The 24,002-nt window shown below is 42.1% G+C and overlaps 1 protein-coding gene and 2 long non-coding RNA genes across 3 annotated transcripts; all 3 read right to left on the bottom strand.

Annotated features, from left to right (window-relative positions):
- Positions 1–2,112: 2,112 nt before the first annotated feature.
- On the bottom strand, positions 2,113–4,230 carry LOC138372393 (uncharacterized). The gene is made up of 2 exons (XR_011230827.1): positions 4,132–4,230; positions 2,113–2,547 (listed from the first exon to the last, which is right to left on the bottom strand). It is a non-coding gene; the product is annotated as an uncharacterized lncRNA (long non-coding RNA).
- A 5,613-nt stretch (positions 4,231–9,843) lies between these two features.
- Positions 9,844–12,221, bottom strand: LOC123771869 (uncharacterized). Its single transcript, XR_006774574.2, has 2 exons — positions 11,986–12,221; positions 9,844–10,352 (listed from the first exon to the last, which is right to left on the bottom strand). It is a non-coding gene; the product is annotated as an uncharacterized lncRNA (long non-coding RNA).
- Positions 12,222–22,405: 10,184 nt separating this feature from the next.
- Positions 22,406–23,827, bottom strand: LOC138372268 (uncharacterized). Its single transcript, XM_069337544.1, has one exon. The coding sequence runs from the start codon at positions 23,825–23,827 to the stop codon at positions 22,406–22,408; it is 1,422 nt and encodes a 473-aa protein (XP_069193645.1).
- Positions 23,828–24,002: the final 175 nt, after the last annotated feature.

Below are 24,002 nucleotides of genomic sequence, written 5' to 3'. Positions count from 1 at the left end.
TTATATATATATATATATATATATATATATATATATATATATATATATATATATATATATATATATATATTATATATATAGAAACATATAGGCAGTTTCTTTCATCCTGATGTATCTGTTTACCTAGCAGTAAACGGGTACCAGGGAGTTAGACAGCTGCTACGGTCTGCTTCCTGGGGATATGTGTGTGTTAGGAAGAAATATATGTAGTAGATATAATAGAGGAAAAATAGATTGGTCAGATAGGCGGGGTCCAAGAGCAAATAGCTCGATCCTGCAGACACTAATTGAAAATACACACACACACACACACATACACACACACACACACACACACACACACACACACACACACACACACACACAAAGCGTTATATGACAAAAAGTGCTGGGAAGACGGGATGCCACGAGCGTAGCTCTCATCCTGTAAGTACACTTAGGTAATTACACACACACACACTGATAGGTAAGGTAAGTACAAATACATAGGTAAGGTAAGTACAAATACATAGGTAAGGTAAGTACACATACACGAGGAAAAGTTCCGAGGTATACAATACATACATATCATGTGACTCCCTCACACCCTCTCCCTCACCCGCTGAGCAAGTGTTGTCCACCTGAGCATACGCAGTGACCTGCCTCCTCCCCCGCCTCACCTCCCCCCCCCGGCCCCCAGCATGATAGTACTGCCTCAACAGAGAACAGAATAACAAAGACAAAACATCAATGTTTGAATCTCATCAAAACATGCTTCAAAACGGGCAGAAGAAACAAAATAGGAATCGTAGTTACGAATACAATTGGAACACTCAATAATACAATACCGGAATGTAAGGAAGCAACAACAACAGATGAGGAGAGGCGCTGAAGGTCATATAAACAACTCCTTTGTTGTGATCAGTTGTGAAGGGAAAAAAACAACTGGACAATTACACTGAGACATCAGATGTTGTGATGTTAAAAGTGCCTGACAGCTGAGTGAATGGCGCTTCAGATTCGTAGTCCTGAGGTTCCGGGTTCGATCCCCGGTGGAGGCGGAAACAAATAGACAGGGTTTCTTTCACCCTAATGCTACTGTTAACCTAGCAGTAAATAGGTGCCTGGGAGTTAGACAGCTGCTACGGGCTGCTTCCTGGGGGTGTGTAACAAAAAGGAGGCCTGATCGCGGACCGGGCCGCGGGGACGCTAAGCCCCGAAATCATCTCAAGATAACCTCAAGATAACTGTGATCAACAACCTTCCAGCAACATTCCACTGACTGACAGCAAGTCTACTAGTAATGGGGAATTGTAATAGTTATGATATATTTGTACCATTATTTTTTTTATCCCAAGAAAGAAATATATTGCGGGTTTTTCACTAATCTAACTCATCAATGTAGCGTGAACACATTTGCTATTTTGTAATTTCTTTTATTTCATTGTTCACTTTTGTTTCATTATTTTGCTACATAAGATATTTTATGACAATATTATGACAATTTGCTGTCATCCTAATGAGGTTAAACCTCTTCTCTCCTCTAAGGTGATGAATAAGACTCATCATATGAAAGATATTCATCACGAATATTACGTGATGAATATCTTTCATCACGTTATATTCGTATATGGTATGTTCAGAGCCAGTGAAATCAGTTGCCAGTTATGAGTATTAAACTTGTTCGAATATGCCAACACAAAATTGAGTTTCTTTTCTCTATGGGACTTTATGATGAATATCAATTACTGATTATATTATCACTGAGTCATATAAAAAGTCTTTCGTTCTTTTCTTTCCCTTGTTTTCTCTTACGATCATTTTCTTATTCCTATTATTATTTCCCTTATTACACCTTACCTTTCGTACCTTTTGCCTTCCTTTTTTTCCTCTAAGATTTCCTTCCCCTCATCACAATCGACTTGAGAATGGTCCAGGACGGACCGAAACGTCGTCGTCCCTTCACTTTCTAGTGTGTGATCTGGTCAACATATTTCAGCCACGTTGTGACTCCTCGTCTACTACTATAGAGGCTCAGCTCAATAGATGCTACCAACAGAGGCTCTATTACATCACTCATTATTTTTCTTAGATGCATGAGGTTCTTATATTAGGATCAAATAAGACTTCAGATTCACAATTATTATTTTTTTTTAGTCCAACGACATTTTTTTAATAAGGGAGTTATCAAAAGTGCAGCACAATGTCAGTATATCTGAGTAGTTACTGTATACAGAATACACTTGTGTCGACACATGATGGTGTCGACACATAGTGATGTCAGAAAATAGCAATATCAGAATATAGGTGCTAGTAAGGGTTGGTGTATATCGTCTGGCTCTTGATCCTTGGACCTTGCTGGGGTAGTGGTGATCTCCTTATACAGTGAGTTGGTGTGTGGGTTGAGGGCAATGGGGCTCAACGCCCCCGTCTTCCATACCCACCAGCATGCCAAACGCAAGCCAGAGGACCTGGGTCAGCATTGGGGTAGGCATCCGGCCCGGGAAAGGCTGCAGCTGGCTTCAGCAACACAACCAAAGCCAGCAGTAAGGCCACACTAAAAATAAACTGAAATGAGAGAAAAAGAGTTTGGTGAATATAACATGGAGTCGTAGTACTCTTTTTGTGATAACTTATCGGTACAGAGAAACATGTATTCACTTTTCCTGAGATAACCGTAAAAAAAAAGAGCTTCGAAACAACAAAGATATGTGTTCAAATAGTCAAAAACGTACACTGAAGCACACACACACACACACGGTCGCTGGAAGACAGAAGAGTTAGGGGGGACATGATCACCACATTCAAGATTCTCAAGGGAATTGATAGGGTAGATAAAGACAGGCTATTTAACACAAGGGGCACACGCACTAGGGGACACAGGTAGAAACTGAGTGCCCAAATGAGCCACAGAGATATTAGAAAGAACCTTTTTAGTGTCAGAGTGGTTGACAAATGGAATGCATTAGGAAGTGATGTGGTGGAGGCCGACTCCATACACAGTTTCAAGTGTAGATATGATAGATCCCAATAGACTCGGGAACCTGTACACCTGTTGATTGACAGTTGAGAGGCGGGACCAAAGAGCCAGAGCTCAACTCCCGCAAGCACAACTAGGTGAGTACACGGAGGAGGAGGATCTAGAGCCTGGTATCACACTGAACCTGACTCCAGAAGCCCACATGAACAGGATATCATAAGTAGCATGTGTAAGGCTAACAAAAGGGCTGCATTTAGATATTTATGTAACGAATCATTCAGAACCTTGTATACAACATATGTCAGAGCAATCCTGGAGTATGCAGCCCCAGCGTGGAGCCCGTACCTAGTTAAGTACAAGACGTACCTAGTTAAGAACAAGTTGGAGAAGCTTCAAAATAAGGAATGTCACGAGACTGGTTCCAGAATGATGAGGTATGAGTTTTGAGGAAAGGCTTCATGAATTGAGGCTGATGTCGCTGATATTCAAGAGAGGGAAGTCTTGATTAAAACCTGATGCATCTGTTCACCTAGCAGTAAATAGGTTCCTGGGAGTTATGGCTGCTACGGGCTGCATCCTGTGGATGTGTGTGTGTGTGAGATATGTTATAGATATGATAGAGGAAAATAAGTAGGGAATCAGTGTATTAGACAACCGACGGTTAGAAAGGCGGGTTCCAAGAGCTAATAGCTTGATCTTGCAGGCACAAATAGAACTCACACACACGCACGCAATCAGTGTTTGCAGTTGTTGTTGTTGAAGATTCAGCTACTCGGAACAAACGTTCCAAGTAGCACGGGCTATGGTGAGCCCGTAGTGGACTTTGGTGTTTGCAGATAATGCAAAACTAATGAGAAGAATCATTCACTGATTCATACTGTTTTTCACTCCTCACGCTCTCCTAATGTTCCATGCTCTCTAAAGGGCCTCCGACAGATAATGATTACAGTTGTTCCAACTAGAAGGTGACAATACGGAATTTATTATTAATCAAGTGCACATATATAAGGCTAAGAAAATCTAGTCAGACTTTTGGAATATCTGGATATATTATCCATCACTCGATTAGATTAGGCTAAGGAGAGTTTGACTAAAATTATAAAAAGTAATGAGCTGCTTCAGACTTGAAACAGATGTCGTGTTAAGTCTAAAGTGACAGCCTTGTTACTCACAAGTTTCATGGCGAAGGCTCAGACCTAGAACCGTTCCTTCAGTGATTCCAGAGTCCTGCTGGAGTGCTTCTGACGAGGCGTGGACTGAATTGAGAATATATAACAAGTCCAGGGACCCCCCTCCTAGTGGACCCCTCCTAATGGGCCCACCTGGGCGAGGCCACCAAAAAAAGTCGCATTGCCTTTCTAGTTGCAAGTTTGTCTCATACCAACCTGAGACTAACTATTCCCACACAACAGCTGGTTCCAGCAATTCCGTCATCAGCAAAATGATATCAAATCCTTCCCAGAAAGACAAAATACTGAATTCTCGTCTCCAAGAAACACTTGGAGACGAGAAATGCAGCATCAAGATGAAATGCTATACTACGAATCTTTCTGAGAAAGACGTTTCGTTATTAAAACAAAACAAAAATAACTTACAATAAGTATCGCCCGCCACTCAACTCTGGCCGTTTTTCTGGTTTAATAGTAACTATAAAACCAGAAAAACGGCCAGCCTACTCATGAGAAACTCTCCAGACACAAAACAGAACGCTTTAAAAGAGACTAACGTCGTCTATGCCTTCAAATGCCCTCTTGGGGACTGTAAGCTCCAAAAAACCCAGTATACAGGCAAGACAACAACATCTCTTTCTAGGCGTTTAACGATGCATAAGCAACAGGGCTCCATTAAGGAACATATAATCTCTTCCCACAACCAAACCATCGCCAGAGAAATCCTAGTAAACAACACAGAAATCATCGATAGATACAGCGATAGCAGGCGGCTTGACGTTTGCGAGGCACTACACATCAAGAAGTCAACACCAGCAATCAACAGCCAATTATTGCACAACTATATTCTACCCACCTCAAGACTCCGCTCCAATATAGAAGCATCAAGAAATATGGACCAATAGGCTTTCTACAAACACTTCTATTTAATACCCATTGTTTGTGTTCTGTCTTGTGTTGATACTTTTAATACCCTATTAATATCCCCTCTTGTTCTGTCTTGTGTTAATGCCACATCACCCCTCCCACCTCACTCAAATGTAGATATAAAATCGGAGATACGTAAGTTCTATTCAGTTGTGTATTTGTGAACTAAAGTCTTTGAAAATGTAATAAGTTTTACGAAACGCGCCCGTGTCGCGTCAGACTAGAAATAAAAATGAATTTTGGAGAATTCATTTTTGATTTACCTCCAACAGTGAAGCGTAATGTACGAAAGATTGAGAAAATTCGTGTTAGAATTATTAATCTTACTTTTTCGGTCATATTTAATAATATATGTCTACAGGAAAGACTGCTACCAAAATATACTAATATATATATATATATATATATATATATATATATATATATATATACATATATATATATATATATATATATATATATGTATATATATATATATATATGTATATATATATAATATGTATGTATATATATATATATATATATTATATATATATATAGGTATGTATATATATAATATATATAATATATATAATATATAATATGTGTATATATATATATAAATATATATATATATATATATATATATATATATATATATATAATATTATATATATATATATATATATATATACACACACACACACACACACGGCCGGCCGAGCGGACAGCACGCTGGGCGCGTGATCCTGTGGTCCCGGGTAAGATCCCGGGCGCCGGCGAGAAACGATGGGCAGAGTTTCCTTCACTCTATGCCCCTGTTACCTAGCAGTAAATAGGTACCTGGGAGTAAGTCAGCTGTCACGGGCTGCTTCCTGGTGTGTGTGTGTGGAAAAAAATAGTAGTAGTAGAAACAATTGATTGACAGTTGAGAGGCGGGCCGAAAGAGCAGAGCTCAACCCCCGCAAGCACAACTAGGTGAATACATCTAGGTGAGTACACGCACATACACAGATAGGTAAGATATGTACATATACACAGGTAAGGTAAGTACACATACACAGATAGGTAAGGTAAGTATACATACACTAGGAAAAGTTCCGAGGTATACAATACATACATATCATGTGACTCCCTCACACCCTCTCCCTCACCCGCTGAGCAAGTGTTGTCCACCTGAGCATACGCAGTGACCTGCCTCCTCCCCCGCCTCACCTCCCCCTCCCGGCCCCCAGCATGATAGTACTGCCTCAACAGAGAACAGAATAACAAAGACAAAACATCAATGTTTGAGTCTCATCAAACATGCTTCAAAACGGGCAGAAGAAACAAAATAGCAATCGTAGTTACGAATACAATTGGAACACTCAATAATACAATATCGGAATGTAAGGAAGCAACAACAGAAGGTCGTTGAAGGTCATATAAACAACTCCTTTGTTGTGATCAGTTGTGAAGGGAAAAACAACTGGACAATTACACTGAGACATCACAATAGCTTGTTGACCAGACCACACACTAGAAGGTGAAGGGGCAATTGATTTGAGAATGGTCCAGGACGGACCGAAACGTCGTCGTCCCTTCACCTTCTAGTGTGTGGTCTGGTCAACATACTTTAGCCACGTTATTGTGACTCCTCGCCTACATCACAATAGTGTGATGCATCAAATGATTAAATGACGCGTCTAAGATCCTCTCGGAGGCAGGTTCGAACCCTGATCACGGCCCTGGTGGATTTGTTCAACTGGACAATGTTACTGGCATCAGTGTTGTTGTTAGTTGTGATCAACAACCTTCCTGTGACTGGCAGCAAGTCTGCTAGTAACGGGGAACTGTAATTGTGGCCAAATTGATTGGGAATTAATGGATCTTAGAGTGGGTAAAGGGACGAGGTTACCTTACCTATCGGGGGTCAAGGTTCCCGCGGCCCGGTTTCTGACCAGGCATCCTGATTGATGGACTGGTCAACCAGGCTGTTGGACACGGCTGCTCGTAGCTTGACGTATGAGTCACAGTCTGGTTGATCAATTCAATTTCTTTCTTTATTATGCACCCCATACCCATCCCGTGGGCGGTGGTGTAAAGGATTACAGAGGCACATAATCGGTTCAGGAACTGAACCCTCTAGTTCGTTTAGCCAAGCAAATGACATTCTTTTGACGCTAGTTACAAAATTATTAATGTTATATATACATGTACATATACTCGTACATACATGTACACATATATACGTATACATATATGCATACACATACATATTTAATCACCCACATAAATACACACATCAATAATCTTTTGTGTCACACGTGATTCAACAAGAGGCTCACAAGTCACTATATAAGGCACTTTACATCTATGATGAGTCGCACAGTTACTAGTCTTGTTGCACACCCACCCAACTGGGCGGCAGCTTTACAGTCATGTGCTCCACACCCACCCAACTGGGCGGCAGCTTTACAGGCATGTGCTCCACAACCACGCAACTGGGCGGCAGCTTTACAGTCATGTGCTCCACACCCACCCAATTGGGCGGCAGCTTTACAGTCATGTGCTCCACAACCACGCAACTGGGCGGCAGCTTTACAGTCATGTGCTCCACACCCACCCAACTGGGCGGCAGCTTTACAGTCATGTGCTCCACACCTACCCAACTGGGCGGCAGCTTTACAGTCATGTGCATGCATTACCTACATAAGCAAATTTTGGATACTTCGCTAAGATTTCGTTGCAGCACATCATTATGAATGAAGTACTTACACATTTCTTGGACACTATTGATGGTGTTATCTCTAAATTCCGCGATTTTTTCACATTCCATTATATAATGACGCAAAGTATGCGAATAGTTCTGCTGACAGAGTTTACATTTAGTCAAATCTACATCAGCAGATGTTACAAATTCCCAGAGGTACTTGTAGTCGAGCCTAAGCCTAGCAGTGGTAACATCTAGAAGTCTGCTAACCTTATTGGATGACCCATAGACGTGCGGTTCCTCCTGCATAATAGAATGATGATAGATGGAGTAACAAGTGTGAATTTCACTTTGCCTCAAGTCTCCGAAATTTAGCTGATGTTCCCGGAATATTACTGCCCTCAGGCTGCTCAAAGGCAGTCCAAGTTGGTAATCCATTCCCTCTTTACGAGCAAAAGTCTTGGCCAACTTATTAGTTCTATCATGCATTCGGAAACTAATATGGGAAGGAATCCACAGGAGACAGATTCTGACTCCATCATTGATTATTTCATTATATCTGTATTTAGCTTCAGAGATAAGCACGTCACAGTTAGGCCTTGGGGAGCTGAGGGCAGTCAAGGATGACAAGGAGTCACTGGTTGATCAGGTATTCTTTGGAGGCGTTTCTCGTGTTCTCAGTGTGAGAGGTCGGGCATTACCTTATGTGTAATGGAAGCGTGTTGATCAGTCTCTGGCCTCTCATGTTGATAGAGTTCTCTCTCAGAATACCTATTGCACCTCTGCTTTTCAACGGGGACGTGGGGAGAAAAGCTGGAAGGACGTAAAGAAAGGAACATTCTAATGGAACTCTGTCATGGAGGAAACATCAACAAGTGTGAGAGGAAGAAGGGAACATGAAGCGAACAACCAGCAAGGCTTAGTCTGATTTCATACATTACAAGACGGACATTGATCTCTTAAGCTATAGTAGTCAGCAAAAAGCTCTCACAAATCACAACTGGAACGTGAATTTTATATTGTTCACAAACCTTTTAATTTGATTTGATTCCAATGTTTGGTTATGATATCATACTAGATCCATTTTTTTTCTCCCAAGAACGGAATATATTGTTTTTTCACTAACTCATCAATACACCGTGAACACATTTGCTATTTTGTAAGTTCTTTTATTTCATTGTTCTCTTTTGTTTCATTATTTGCTACATAAGATATTTTATGGCAATATTATGACAATTTGCTGTCATCCTAATGAGGTTAAACCTCTTTTCTGCTCTAAGGTGATGAATAAGACTCATCATATGTAAGATTCATCACGAATATTGCGTCATGAATATAATTCATCACGTTATATTCGTATATGGTATGTTCAGAACCAGTGAGATTAGTTGCCAGGTATGAGTATTAAACTTGTTCGAATATGCCTACACAAAATTGAGTTTCTTTTCTCTATGGGACTTTATGATAAATATCAGTTACTGATTATATTATCACTGAGTCATATAAAGAGTTTTTTCGTTCTTTTCTTTCCCTTGTTTTCTCTTACGATCCTTTTCTTATTCCTATTACTATTTCCTTTATTACACCTTTCCTTTCCTACCTTTTGCCTTCCTTTTTTTCCTCTAAGATTTCCTTCTCCTCATCTCTCTCTCTTGCCTATTTATTGCCTTCGTCTCCTTCCCCTCATCTCTTGCCCCGCTCCTGTGCCAGGTAAGTTAGGGGCTCACCATAGCCCGTTCTACTTGCCCCGCTCCTGTGCCAGGTAAGTTAGGGGCTCACCATAGCCCGTGCTACTTGCCCCGCTCCTGTGCCAGGTAAGTTAGGGGCTCACCATAGCCCGTGCTACTTGGAACTTGTGCGGAGTAGCTGAATCTATAACAACATCAACAACAACTTCCCCTCATCACAATCGACTTCAGAATGGTCCAGGACGGACCGAAACGTCGTCGTCCCTTTCACCTTCTAGTGTGTGGTCTGGTCAACATATTTCAGCCACGTTATTGTGACTCCTCGTCTACTGTTATAGAGGCTTAGCTCAATAGATGCTACCAACAGAGGCTCTATTACATCACTCATTATTTTTCTTAGATTCATAAGGTTCTTATATAAGGGTCAAATAAGACTTTATGTTCACAATTATTTTTTTTTTTTTAGTCCAAAGACATTTTTTTAATAAGAGAGTTATCAAAAGAGCAGCACAATGTCAGTATAGCTGAGTAGTTACTGTATACAGAATACACTTGTGTCGACACATAGTGGTGTCGACACTTAGTAGTGTCGACACGTAGTGAGGTCAGAAAATAGCAGTATCAGAATATAGGTGCTAGTAAGGGTTGGTGTATATCGTCTGGCTCTTGATCCTTGGATCTTGCTGGGGTAGTGGTGATCTCCTTATGCAGTGAGTTGATGGTGTGTGGGTTGAGGGCAATGGGGCTCAGCGCCCCCATCCTCCCCACCCACCACCCCATCGGCCCCTACCCCAACCACCTCCCCATCCACGACCCCACCTGTGGGGGTCAGCCAGAGGACCTGGGTCAGCATTGGGGTAGGCATCCGGCTCGGGGAAGGCTGCAGCTGGCTTCAGCAACACAACCAAAGCCAGCAGTAAGGCCACACTAAAAATAAACTGAAATGAGAGAAAAAGAGTTTGGTGAATATAACATCGAGTCGTAGTACTCTTTTTGTGATAACTTATCGGTACAGAGAAACATGTATTCACTTTTCCTGAGATAACCGTAAAAAAAAGAGCTTTGAAACAACAAAGAGATGTGTTCAAATAGTCAAAAACGTACACTGAAGCTCACACACACACATACCCGAGCTGAGAGGTATGAGCTACGAGGAGAGACTACGGGAATTAAACCTCACTTCGTTGGAAGACAGAAGACTTAGGGGGGACATGATCACCACATTCAAGATCCTCAAGGGAATCTACAGGGTTGATAAAGACAGGCTGTTTAACACAAGGGGCACACGCACTAGGGGACACAGGTGGAAACTGAGTGCCCAAATGAGCCACAGAGATATTAGAAAGAACTTTTTTAGTGTCAGAGTGGTTGACAAATGGAATGCATTAGGAAGTGAAGTGGTGGAGGCTGACTCCATACACAGTTTCAAGTGTAGATATGATAGAGCCCAATTGGCTCAGGAACCTGTACACCTGTTGATTGACAGTTGAGAGGCGGGACCAAAGAGCCAGAGCTCAACCCCCGCAAGCACAACTAGGTGAGTACACGGAGGAGGAGGATCTAGAGCCTGGTATCACACTGAACCTGACTCCAGAAGCCCACATGAACAGGATATCATTAGTGGCATGTGTAAGGCTAACAAAAGTGCTGCATTTAGATATTTATGTAACGAATCATTCAGAACCTTGTATACAACATATGTCAGAGCAATCCTGGAGTATGCAGCCCCAGCGTGGAGCCCGTACCTAGTTAAGTACAAGACGTACCTAGTTAAGAACAAGTTGGAGAAGCTTCAAAATAAGGAATGCTACGAGACTAGGTCCAGAATGATGAGGTATGAGTTATGAGGAAAGGCTTCATGAATTGAGGCTGATGTCGCTGATATACAAGAGAGTTAGGGAAGTCGTGATTAAAACCTGATGCATCTGTTCACCTAGCAGTAAATAGGTTCCTGGGAGTTATGGCTGCTACGGGCTGCATCCTGGGGATGTGTGTGTGTGAGATATGTTATAGATATGATAGAGGAAAACAAGTAGGGAATCAGTGTATTAGACAACCGACGGTTAGAAAGGCGGGTTCCAAGAGCTAATAGCTTGATCTTGCAGGCACAAATAGAACTCACACACACGCACGCAATCAGTGTTTGCAGTTGTTGTTGTTGAAGATTCAGCTACTTGGAACAAACGTTCCACGTAGCACGGGCTATGGTGAGCCCGTAGTGGACTTTGGTGTTTGCAGATAATGCAAAACTAATGAGAAGAATCATTCACTGATTCATACTGTTTTTCACTCACGCTCTCCTAATGTTCCATGCTCTCTAAAGGGCCTCCGACAGATAATGATTACAGTTGTTCCAACTAGAAGGTGACAATACGGAATTTATTATTAATCAAGTGCACATATATAAGGCTAAGAAAATCTAGTCAGACTTTTGGAATATCTGGATATATTATCCATCACTCGATTTGAAAAGGCTAAGGAGAGTTTGACTAAAATTATAAAAAGTAATGAGCTGCTTCAGACTTGAAACAGATGTCGTGTTAAGTCTAAAGTGACAGCCTTGTTACTCACAAGTTTCATGGCGAAGGCTCAGACCTAGAACAGTTCCTTCAGTGATTCCAGAGTCCTGCTGGAGTGCTTCTGACGAGGCGTGGACTGAATTGAGAATATATAACAAGTCTAGGGACCCCCCTCCTAGTGGACCCCTCCTAATGGGCCCACCTGGGCGAGGCCACCAAAAAAAAGTCGCATTGCCTTTCTAGTTGCAAGTTTGTCTCATACCAACCTGAGACTAACTATTCCCACACAACAGCTGGTTCCAGCAATTCCGTCATCAGCAAAATGATATCAAATCCTTCCCAGAGAGACAAAATACTGAATTCTCGTCTCCAAGAAACACTTGGAGACGAGAAATGCAGCATCAAGATGAAATGCTATACTACGAATCTTTCTGGGAAAGACGTTTCGTTATTAAAACGAAACAAAAATAACTTACAATACGTATCGCCCGCCACGCAACTCTTCACTCAGTTATGTAAGTTTCCAAAATGTTTGGGTTCAGATGGATTCGTATAAGTGTTTGAAGCATAGAAGCTATGACACATTTACGCATGTATAAATTTGTCACAGTATTATTGCTTATGTATATATATATATAATATATATATATATATATATATATATATATATATATATATATATATATATATATATTATATATATATAATATATATTATATATATATAATATATATTATATATATATAATATATATTATATATATAATATATTATATATATATAATAATAATAATATATGTATATATATATATATATATATATATATATATATATATATATATATATATATATATATATATATATACAACACACACACACACACACACACACACACGGCCGGTCGAGCGGACAGCACGCTGGGCACGTGATCCTGTGGTCCCGGGTTCGATCCCGGGCGCCGGCGAGAAACGATGGGCAGAGTTTCTTTCACTCTATGCCCCTGTTACTTAGCAGCAAATAGGTACCTGGGAGTAAGTCAGCTGTCACGGGCTGTTTCCTGGGGTGTGTGTGGAAATTAAAAATAGTAGTAGTAGAAACAGTTGATTGACAGTTGAGAGGCCTGCCGAAAGAGCAGAGCTGAACCCCCGCAAGCACAACTAGGTGAATACAACTAGGTGAATACACGCACATACACAGATAGGTAAGGTAAGTACACATACACAGATAGGTAAGATATGCAGACATGCACAGGTAAGGTAAGTACACATACACAGGTAAGGTAGGTACACATATACAGGTAAGGTAAGTACACATACACAGGTAAGGTAAGTACACATACACAGGTAAGGTAAGTGCACATACACAGGTAAGGTAAGTACACATACACAGGTAAGGTAAGTACATATACACATATGGGTAAGATATGTACACATACACTAGGAAAAGTTCCGAGGTATACAATACATATCATGGGACTCCCTCACACCCTCTCCCTCACCCGCTGAGCAAGTGTTGTCCACCTGAGCATACGCAGTGACCTGCCACTTCCCCCGCCTCACCTCCCCCCCCCGGCCCCAGCATGATAGTACTGCCTCAACAGAGAACAGAATAACAAAGACAAAACATCAATGTTTGAGTCTCATCAAAACATGCTTCAAAACGGGCAGAAGAAACAAAATAGCAATCGTAGTTAAGAATACAATTGGAACACTCAATAATACAATACCGGAATGTAAGGAAGCAACAACAACAGATGAGGAGAGGTCATATAAACAACTCCTTTGTTGTGATCAGTTGTGAAGGGAGAAAACAACTGGACAATTACACTCAGACATCACAATAACTTGTTGACCAGACCACACACTAGAAGGTGAAGGGACAATCGACTTGAGAATGGTCCAGGACGGACCGAAACATCGTCGTCCCTTCACCTTCTAGTGTGTGGTCTGGTCAACATACTTTAGCCACGTTATTGTGACTCATCACAATAGCGTTATGCATCAAATGATTAAATGGCGCGTCTGTGATCATCTCGGAGGTAGGTTCGAACCCTGATCACGGCCCTGGTGGATTTGTTCAACTGGACAATGTTACTGGCATCAGTGTTGTTGTTAGTTGTGATCAACAACCTTCCTGTGACTGGCAGCAAGTCTGCTAGTAACGGGGAACTGTAATTGTGGCCAAATTGATTGGGAATTAATGGATCTTAGAGTGGGTAAAGGGACGAGGTTACCTTACCTATCGGGGGTCAAGGTTCCCGCGGCCCGTTTTCTGACCAGACATCCTGATTGATGGACTGGTCAAGCAGGCTGTTCACAATCCTTTTAATTTGATTTGATTCCAATGTTTGGTTATATCATATTTGTACCATTTTTTTTATCCCAAGAAAGGAATATATTGTGGTTTTTCACTAATCTAACTCATCAATGCACCGTGAACACATTTGCTATTTTGTAATTTGTTTTATTTTATTATTCTCTTTTGTTTCATTATTTTGCAACTTAAGATATTTTATGGCAATATTATGATAATTTGCTGTCATCCTAATGAGGTTAAACCTCTTCTCTCCTCTAAGGTGATGAATAAGACTCATCATATGAAAGATATTCATCATGAATATTACGTTATGAATCTATTTCATCACGATATATTCGTATATGGTATGTTCAGAGCCAGTGAAATTAGTTGCCAGTTATGAGTATTATACTTATTCGAATATGCCTAGAAAATTAAGTTTCTTTTCTCTATAAGACTTTATGATAAATATCAGTTACTGATTATACATTATTACGCACCTGTCTGCACTCCGCTTGTGTACAGGGAATTGACTGGTTAGTTCCAAGCAAACACACAATGTAACTGTCCCTATTTTCCCGCTTGTTACAACTTGTAATAAAGTTGTTACATCTTGTTAAAACGTTTTCATGACGTATTAAAACGTTGTTACAACTTGTTAGGTTGTTAAAACTTGCTCGAAAGTTGTAGTTACGTGGTTTAACAGGTTATGATAGTTGCAAATTTTCTTTAATAAATTAGAATCATATTTAACATTATCACTATTAACTTTATCCATTCCCAAGTTCATGATATCCATTTCTTTCGTTGAAGTCCCTTGTAATATTTCTTAGATCAATTCATGTGGTTATTAAGTATTAATAACCCCATGAATGGAGTTATTTAAGAGTTATATCTTAAACCAGGACCAAATAAGACACCAGATTAGAACTTATTTCATTTATTGCACCAACTGTATTTCAGGTGATTATCCAAAGAACAGTCATTACATATATTTGTAAGATACAGCAGTGTTAGCACTCGGTTCTATTTGGCAGATGATCCACTTGACTATGATGGCGAGTGGAGTGGGTGAGAGGGGGCTGTTTTTTCTTATGGAGTTTTGGGGGGGGGGGGGTTTAATCAACGCCCCCATCCCCAACCACCCCAACCCCTTCCCCAACCTCCCCAACCTCTTCCCCAACCCCCTCCCCAACCTCTTCTTCCCCACCCCCAATGGGGGTCGGGGTCAGGCAGAGGTCCTGGGTCAGGAATGGGGTCAGCAACCGGAGCAGCATCCGGCCCGGGCAAGGCTGCAGCTGGCCTCAGCAACACGACCAAACCCAGCAGTAAGGCCAAACCTAATGTACACTGCAACCAGGGAAAGATATCTTGGTTAATATTAATACTTCATCAGATATAAAATATTAAAACAAATTACACACACAAACATATACATAGACACACACACACACACACACATACACACACATGTGACGGTTGAGAGGTGGGACCAAAAAGCCAGAGCTCAACCCCAGCCAGCACAATTAAGTGAGTACAATTTGGTGAGTACACAGGGGTTAGGGAATACCATCCTGATTGGAAACATATACGTATAGGGAGATGAGGTCTCAGAACGAGGCAGAGTCACAAGTACTAAAAGGCTCAGTTCTTGGATCAAAGCGTCTATTGTGGATATTCATATATGACCTCAATGAAAAAAGTTGATGTATTCTGGCAATATTTGTTTAAGATACAAAATGAATTAAAGTTATAACAAAATATATTTATCAATAGTTTGAGAATGACTTTATAAGCTTCAAAAATGATCGGATAAACAGATGATAATATTTAACCCAGAGGAAACAAATGATAATTTGGAGTGAACAAGGAAACCCATTTACAGTGTAAAATTATAGAAAACTACTCCCTTAAACATAGAAAACTACTCCCTTAAACATAGAAAACTACTCCCTTAAACATCAAAAATAAATAAATCTGAATGTTTATATAACCTCTATCTAGCGCCAGAGGTTCAATAACAATAACACAACATTTACCAGCAAATGTAAAACAAATATAATAATTACATTTTCGACCAGAGAAACTGTATTGTACACGCCATACACGGGCTCCATACTAGAGTATACTGCCCAGGGGTGAAACACCACTTAGAGAAATAATACTGTAAAAGTTCATAGACATAGCTGAGGCTCGTACTAGAAAAGCGGAGATTAATCTACTACGCAAAACCTAGAAAACCTGACCACACTTGGAGACGGAATTGAGGAGATATGGGAAATGCATATAAGATTATCAGGGGGAAGTTATATGATGACGATTTTAATATGTGTGTTTGTGTGTGTGTGTGGGTGGATGGGTTGTATGTGGGTGTGGTGTCAGTATGGTGTTTGTGTGTGTGTGTGCTGTGTGTGTGTGTGTGTGTGTGTGGGTGGATGGGTTGTATGTGGGTGTGGTGTCAGTACGGTGTGTGTGTGTGTGTGTGTGGTGTGTGTGTGTGTGTGTGTGTGTGTGTGTGTGTGTGTGTGTGTGTGTGTGTGTGTGTGTGGGTGTGTGTGTGTAGGTGTATAAGGAAGGGTGAAAAACAAAGTGAAATAGATAGAAACTTGAGGTGAAGATGAGTGGAAGGGACAGTAGAAAGTAAATGCTTAGCGTATAACTGACCGCTGGTAAGTGGAGACTCTAGCGTCATAGAGCTTTCATCTCCAAGCTCCGTCACTAAATGAACTCCATCAATTAGATGATGGTGTTCTAACACAGTGTTTTCCAAAACCATTAACACAGATGGTTTCCTTCACTTCAAGGTGCCATCGGAAGTGCCGTTATCGTATCAACGAGTGACGGCATTCAAGTATAAAAATTCAAGTATATTCAATATATAAATAACTTGGGGTCAGATTCACGAAAGCACTTACGAACCTGTACATCTTTTCTCAATCTTTGGCGGCTTTGTTTCCAATTATTAAACAGTTAATGAGCTCCGAAGCACCAGGAGGCTGTTTATAACAATAACAACAGTTGAATGGGAAGTTTTCATGCTTGTAAACTGTTTAATAAATGTAACCAAAGCCGTCAAAGATTGAGGAAAGATGTACACGTTCGTAAGTGCTTGCGTAAGTGCTTTCGTGAATCTGGCCATTGGTCTCTACTCTCCATACATAATTATTTGCCATACTACTCTCACTCAAACGAGTGCATGTAACTTGAGATGACACATTAATTGGGACTGTCATCCCTGACTGTACTCAAATCCTCAAGACATAAACAGCATTGATAGTGTCTGAAGTAAAGCAGATATAATCAAATCATCAATAATGGAATCAGTCTGCCTCTAATGGACTCCATCTCTTACTGGCCTCAGAAGGCCTGACCAAACTGATGAGGTAGCCAGAGAGATTAAAGAGGGAGTTGTTTATACCCTTGAATTGCCTGTGAATTAAAAAGGATTAGTGAATCGTAGGTTGAACCAAAGTCTAGGCATGCTAGTGTGACGTTTGGGAAGTTTGAATCCGTCAGTGGATTAATAAAGTTTATCTGGGGGAGACTTGAAATGTCTAAGCTTACGTTATGGATTAAGTTGCAGTAGACTTGATAACTAAGTCTGTAAAGTCTCTTAACAGAGGTGATACTCACAAGTTTCATGTTGGCAGCGCAGTTCAGTGGCTGATGTATGAGGGAATCTCTGGAGTTCAGACGGACCTCTCGTCAAGTTGGGTTGTTGTTGTTGTCTTAGATTTAGCTACTCGGAACGAACTGTCCATGTAGCACGGGCTATGGTGAGCCCGCAACTGATGGTGAGGCTGAGATTCGGGCCTGGTTATATAGCTGGTCAAGGAACCCTCCCAGGTGGCCAATTTGTGCTGGAAGAACCAGCATGTCAAGCTGAAACTCATATACTTCATTAACCAAACTCTTCCCACATAGCTTCTATTGCTACCAGTTGTACTACTGGTAAGAATATATTATTTTCTATCCTCAGAGATCAAATTCATGTGTACAGAAACACCGTGACAGAATTTAGAGTGTAGGAGCATAGCATAGCCGATAATTCGAGTCTGAGGTGAAATATTGTGGAAAAATGCGTCTCGCTGAACTATACGACTACGTCACATGCATGATTTGCATCTGTTATGTAAACTCCTCATTGGATAGTATCTAATTACGATCAAACTGGGATCAGATCAAATGATCCGATCTCATGAATATCTCTCTCTCTCACTCGCAACAATTGTTTTTGATAAAGCTTATGGATATACATATGTATACATATTCTTATAAGTTGCTAGAACGTCTCACTGGTATGTTCAGGTCGATAATTTATTTTGTTTTAGTCTGCATGTGTCACTGAACTTCAGATCTGTTGTGTCTAGTATTGGGTCTGACACCACTTTGTTGATGCTGTGGAGGTTCTTAACAATGTTCTCATGACACATTTTACCGCATGTTGTGTGAGTGTGTGTGTGTGTGTGTGTGTGTGTGTGTGTGTGTGTGTGTGTGTGTATTCACCTAGTTGTGCTTGCGAGCGTTGAGATCTGCTCTTTCGGCCCGCCTCTCAACTGTCAATCATTCAACTGTTACTAACTACTAACTAATTTTTTCACACTTTCACACACAAACACACACACACACACACACACACTCAGAAAGCAGCCCGTAACAGCTGTCTAACTCTCAGGTACCTATTTACTGCTAGGTAACAATGGCATCAGGGTAAAAGAAACTGCTCATTTATTTTCTGTTATCGCCGGGACCCGGATCCTAGGATTACGAGTCCCAAATGCTGTCGACTCAGCCACAGGCCCCCATGTGTGTGTGTGTTCGTGTTATATATATTTAAGAATTTATATAAGTGAATATATATGTGTTTTTGCTTTTACATGTACATGTTTGAGCGTGCAAAGGTTCAGTGCTAAAGTGAACATAACAACAGCCCATCAACACACACTTGCCCTCACGCTAAAGCTTTGTAAACAAAACACATTTTATGATTTACATGAAAACAAAAGTATGAGAACGGCGCACGTGTAGTAACAAGCGGTCATTACAGCACTGTTATAGGAGCCGGCTGTTGAAGGTCCCATGGCCAGGCGCCACTCAGACCTGTGTGCTCCCGATCAGGGCAACACAAAAGGTGCTTTTTTGTTGTTGTATCTCTGTTTGGCGAGAGTCTGGAACGTGAATATATTGTGGTCGACAAGAGTGACGGGGAGCTGTTTGGGGCGTGGGAAGACAACAGCAAGTGATGGGACTGCTTTTGTGGAGGCAACACAACAGCAAGTGATGGGACTGCTTTTGTGGAAGCAACACAACAGTAAGTGATGGGACTGCTTTTGTGGAGGCAACACAACAGTAAGTGATGGGACTGCTTTTGTGGAGGCAACACAACAGTAAGTGATGGGACTGCTTTTGTGGAGGCAACACAACAGCAAGTGATGGGACTGCTTTTGTGGAGGCAACCCAACAGTAAGTGATGGGACTGCTTTTGTGGAGGCAACCCAACAGTAAGTGATGGGACTGCTTTTGTGGAAGCAAGACAACAGCAAGTGATGGGACTGCTTTTGTGGAAGCAACACAACAGCAAGTGATGGGACTGCTTTTGTGGAAGCAAGACAACAGCAAGTGATGGGACTGCTTTTGTGGAAGCAACACAACAGCAAGTGATGGGACTGCTTTTGTGGAAGCAAGACAACAGGAAAAGATAGGACTGCTCAGAAGGGAGGGGGGGGGAGAGGGAGGGGGTTAGCTATTATCCAGTGTTACCAGTTAAAAGTTAACACTAACCTTGTAACGAAAGAGGTTGTTTAGTGTTGACCTTAAGACCTATCAACCTCTGGAAGGTTGCCATAATTGCTCACTCTCAAACCAGCGAGTATACCTTAGTCCCAGACTAAGGTAAACTCTTACTGTACCTTACCTTGAGGTTACCTTGAGGTGCTTCCGGGGCTTAGCGTCGCCGCGGCCCGGTCGTCGACCAGGCCTCCTGGTTGCCGGACTGATCAACCAAGCTGTCTGTATATTCACAGAGGAGCGCAAAATATCTCCTAGAGTATCCACCCCACTTACACTGCCTCATACGTATCGTCAGTATATCTTCATTCTTACCATCAGTATTGTATTATTTAAATATAGGAAGACATTGAACATTATATATTAATGAGATTTTATGATTTTATTATATTTTTGTATTCTTTATCAGCCTTAGATGCCATTTAACATTAACATTGTCCAGACTTATCACTTGTACATCATTATTGTATATTAGTGTTAACTTTATTATTAATGTGAATTATTGTTAATACTTGGATGTTAGTGTTTTGGATGTCTGCTGGAACACTAGCCAGGTGTCTGCTGGAACACCAGCCAGGTGTCTGCTGGAACACTAGCCAGGTGTCTGCTGGAACACCAGCCAGGTGTCTGCCGGAACACCAGCCAGGTGTCTGCTGGAACACCAGCCAGGTGTCTGCCGGAACACCAGCCAGGTGTCTGCTGGAACACCAGCCAGGTGTCTGCTGGAACACTATCCAGGTGTCTGCTGGAACACCAGCCAGGTGTCTGCCGGAACACCAGCCAGGTGTCTGCTGGAACACCAGCCAGGTGTCTGCTGGAACACCAGCCAGGTGTCTGCCGGAACACCAGCCAGGTGTCTGCTGGAACACCAGCCAGGTGTCTGCTGGAACACTATCCAGGTGTCTGCTGGAACACCAGCCAGGTGTCTGCCGGAACACCAGCCAGGTGTCTGCTGGAACACCAGCCAGGTGTCTGCTGGAACACCAGCCAGGTGTCTGCTGGAACACTATCCAGGTGTCTGCTGGAACACCAGCCAGGTGTCTGCTGGAACACCAGCCAGGTGTCTGCTGGAACACTATCCAGGTGTCTGCTGGAACACCAGCCAGGTGTCTGCTGGAATACCAGCCAGGTGTCTGCTGGAATACCAGCCAGGTGTCTGCTGGAATACCAGCCAGGTGTCTGCTGGAACACTATCCAGGTGTCTGCTGGAACACCAGCCAGGTGTCTGCTGGAACACCAGCCAGGTGTCTGCTGGAACACCAGCCAGGTGTCTGCTGGAACACCAGCCAGGTGTCTGCTGGAATACCAGCCAGGTGTCTGCTGGAACACTATCCAGGTGTCTGCTGGAACACTATCCAGGTGTCTGCTGGAACACCAGCCAGGTGTCTGCTGGAATACCAGCCAGGTGTCTGCTGGAATACCAGCCAGGTGTCTGCTGGAATACCAGCCAGGTGTCTGCTGGAATACCAGCCAGGTGTCTGCTTGAACACTATCCAGGTGTCTGCTGGAACACCAGCCAGGTGTCTGCTGGAATACCAGCCAGGTGTCTGCTGGAACACCATACAGGTGTCTGCTGGAACATCAGCGAGGTGTCTGCTGGAATACCAGCCAGGTGTCTGCTGGAACACCAGCCAGCTGTCTGCTGGAACACTATCCAGGTATCTGCTGGAACACTATCCAGCTATCTGCTGGAACTAGAGAAATAGAACGCCCGGATAACTCTCACTTCAATACACTTAAAAGGTTTGCTGAACTGTCCATTTGTCAAATAAAAATTATATCACCATATTACACGTTTGGAAAATAATTAATGTTGATCTATGGTACAAATTACCGAGTGACATAATTGTGCTGTTGATTATTTCCAGCGAATGTCAGACTAAAATATATATATATAAGTTTAGGTGGATATAATTATATAATTATAAACTTCTTAGCACGGATCAATAAGACTTCCGTTGTTCCGTCTGTATGTTCTATCATGTTTATATAACATCAACATTTCAAGGTGACCTTCATTTGTTCTTGAACAAGAAGAAGCCGGTTAAGTAAGCAATATGCGTCTTAAGGTGTCACGATCTCCCTACTTTTCCTAATGCATCACTGTTAGTCAGGAAGCTTGTCATTCTAGGCGCATCGCGGAGTTCTGCGTCACTCGCGAGGTCCTCTGTTGTTATTCCTACGCTGTCTGGAGACTCGGTGATCTTAGGGGGTCTTGTTATGCCATATGGAGAGCTGTAATGTTCTCAGGTGGGTGGGGAGTGGGTATGTCTTGACTACCTAAACTGTACTTATGGTGGGTGAGTTTCAGCTCTTAAGCTACGGCTCTTAATCGTTATTTAGCTACTTATTGGTGTTCGGGTCTTTGAGGGGGTTTGGATATCATCATATTTATATGTGAGGCTGTGTCGTTATGTGAGGCTGTGTCGTTATGTGAGGCTGTGTCGTTATGTGAGGCTGTGTCGTTATGTGAGGCTGTGTCATTATGTGAGGCTGTGTCGTTATGTGAGGCTGTGTCGTTATGTGAGGCTGTGTCGTTATGTGAGGCTGTGTCGTTATGTGAGGCTGTGTCGTTATGTGAGGATGTGTCGTTATGTGAGGCTGTGTCATTATGTGAGGCTGTGTCGTTATGTGAGGCTGTGTCATTATGTGAGGCTGTGTCATTATGTGAGGCTGTGTCATTATGTGAGGCTGTGTCATTATGTGAGGCTGTGTCGTTATGTGAGGCTGTGTCATTATGTGAGGCTGTGTCATTATGTGAGGCTGTGTCATTATGTGAGGCTGTGTCACCATGTAAGGCTGTGTCATTATGTAAGACTGTGTCACCATGTAAGGCTGTGTCACCATGTAAGACTGTGTCACCATGTAAGGCTGTGTCACCTTGTGAGACTGTGTCACCATGTAAGACTGTGTCACCTTGTGAGACTGTGTCACCATGTAAGACTGTGTCACCATGTAAGACTGTGACACCATGTAAGACTGTGTCACCATGTATGGCTGTGTCACCATGTAAGGCTGTGTCACCATGTAAGACTGTGTCACCATGTAAGACTGTGTCACCATGTAAGACTGTGTCACCATGTAAGACTGTGTCACCATGTAAGACTGTGTCACCATGTAAGACTGTGTCACCATGTATGGCTGTGTCACCATGTAAGGCTGTGTCACCATGTAAGACTGTGTCACCATGTAAGACTGTGTCACCATGTAAGACTGTGTCACCATGTAAGACTGTGTCACCATGTAAGACTGTGTCACCATGTAAGACTGTGTCACCATGTATGGCTGTGTCACCATGTAAGGCTGTGTCACCATGTAAGGCTGTGTCACCTTGTAAGACTGTGTCACCATGTAAGACTGTGTCACCATGTAAGACTGTGTCACCATGTAAGACTGTGTCACCATGTAAGACTGTGTCACCATGTAAGACTGTGTCACCATGTAAGACTGTGTCACCATGTAAGACTGTGTCACCATGTAAGACTGTGTCACCATGTAAGGCTGTGTCACCATGTAAAACTGTGTCACCATGTAAGACTGTGTCACCATGTAAGACTGTGTCACCATGTAAGGCTGTGTCACCATGTAAAACTGTGTCACCATGTAAGACTGTGTCACCATGTAAGACTGTGTCACCATGTAAGACTGTGTCACCATGTAAGACTGTGTCACCATGTAAGACTGTGTCACCATGTAAGACTGTGTCACCATGTAAGACTGTGTCACCATGTAAGACTGTGTCACCATGTAAGGCTGTGTCACCATGTAAGGCTGTGTCACCATGTATGGGTGACCATGTCTAGCTGTCACCATGTGAAGCTGTGGCAGCGTGTTCGAGCCCAATCCACGACAAATGTTTGCCTATCCTGCTGTTGATTAAGTGATGAGGACGACTTGTAGAACGGTTGTGCCTCTCTATCCATATATACCTTGTCAATGTTATTGTTATAGATTTAGCTACTCAGAACGAAATGTCCATGTAGCACGG

This window comes from Procambarus clarkii, chromosome 38 (assembly GCF_040958095.1).
Source record: "Procambarus clarkii isolate CNS0578487 chromosome 38, FALCON_Pclarkii_2.0, whole genome shotgun sequence".
Classification (NCBI taxonomy): Eukaryota; Metazoa; Arthropoda; class Malacostraca; order Decapoda; family Cambaridae; genus Procambarus; species Procambarus clarkii.
This window is presented reverse-complemented; position numbering and strand designations above follow the sequence as displayed.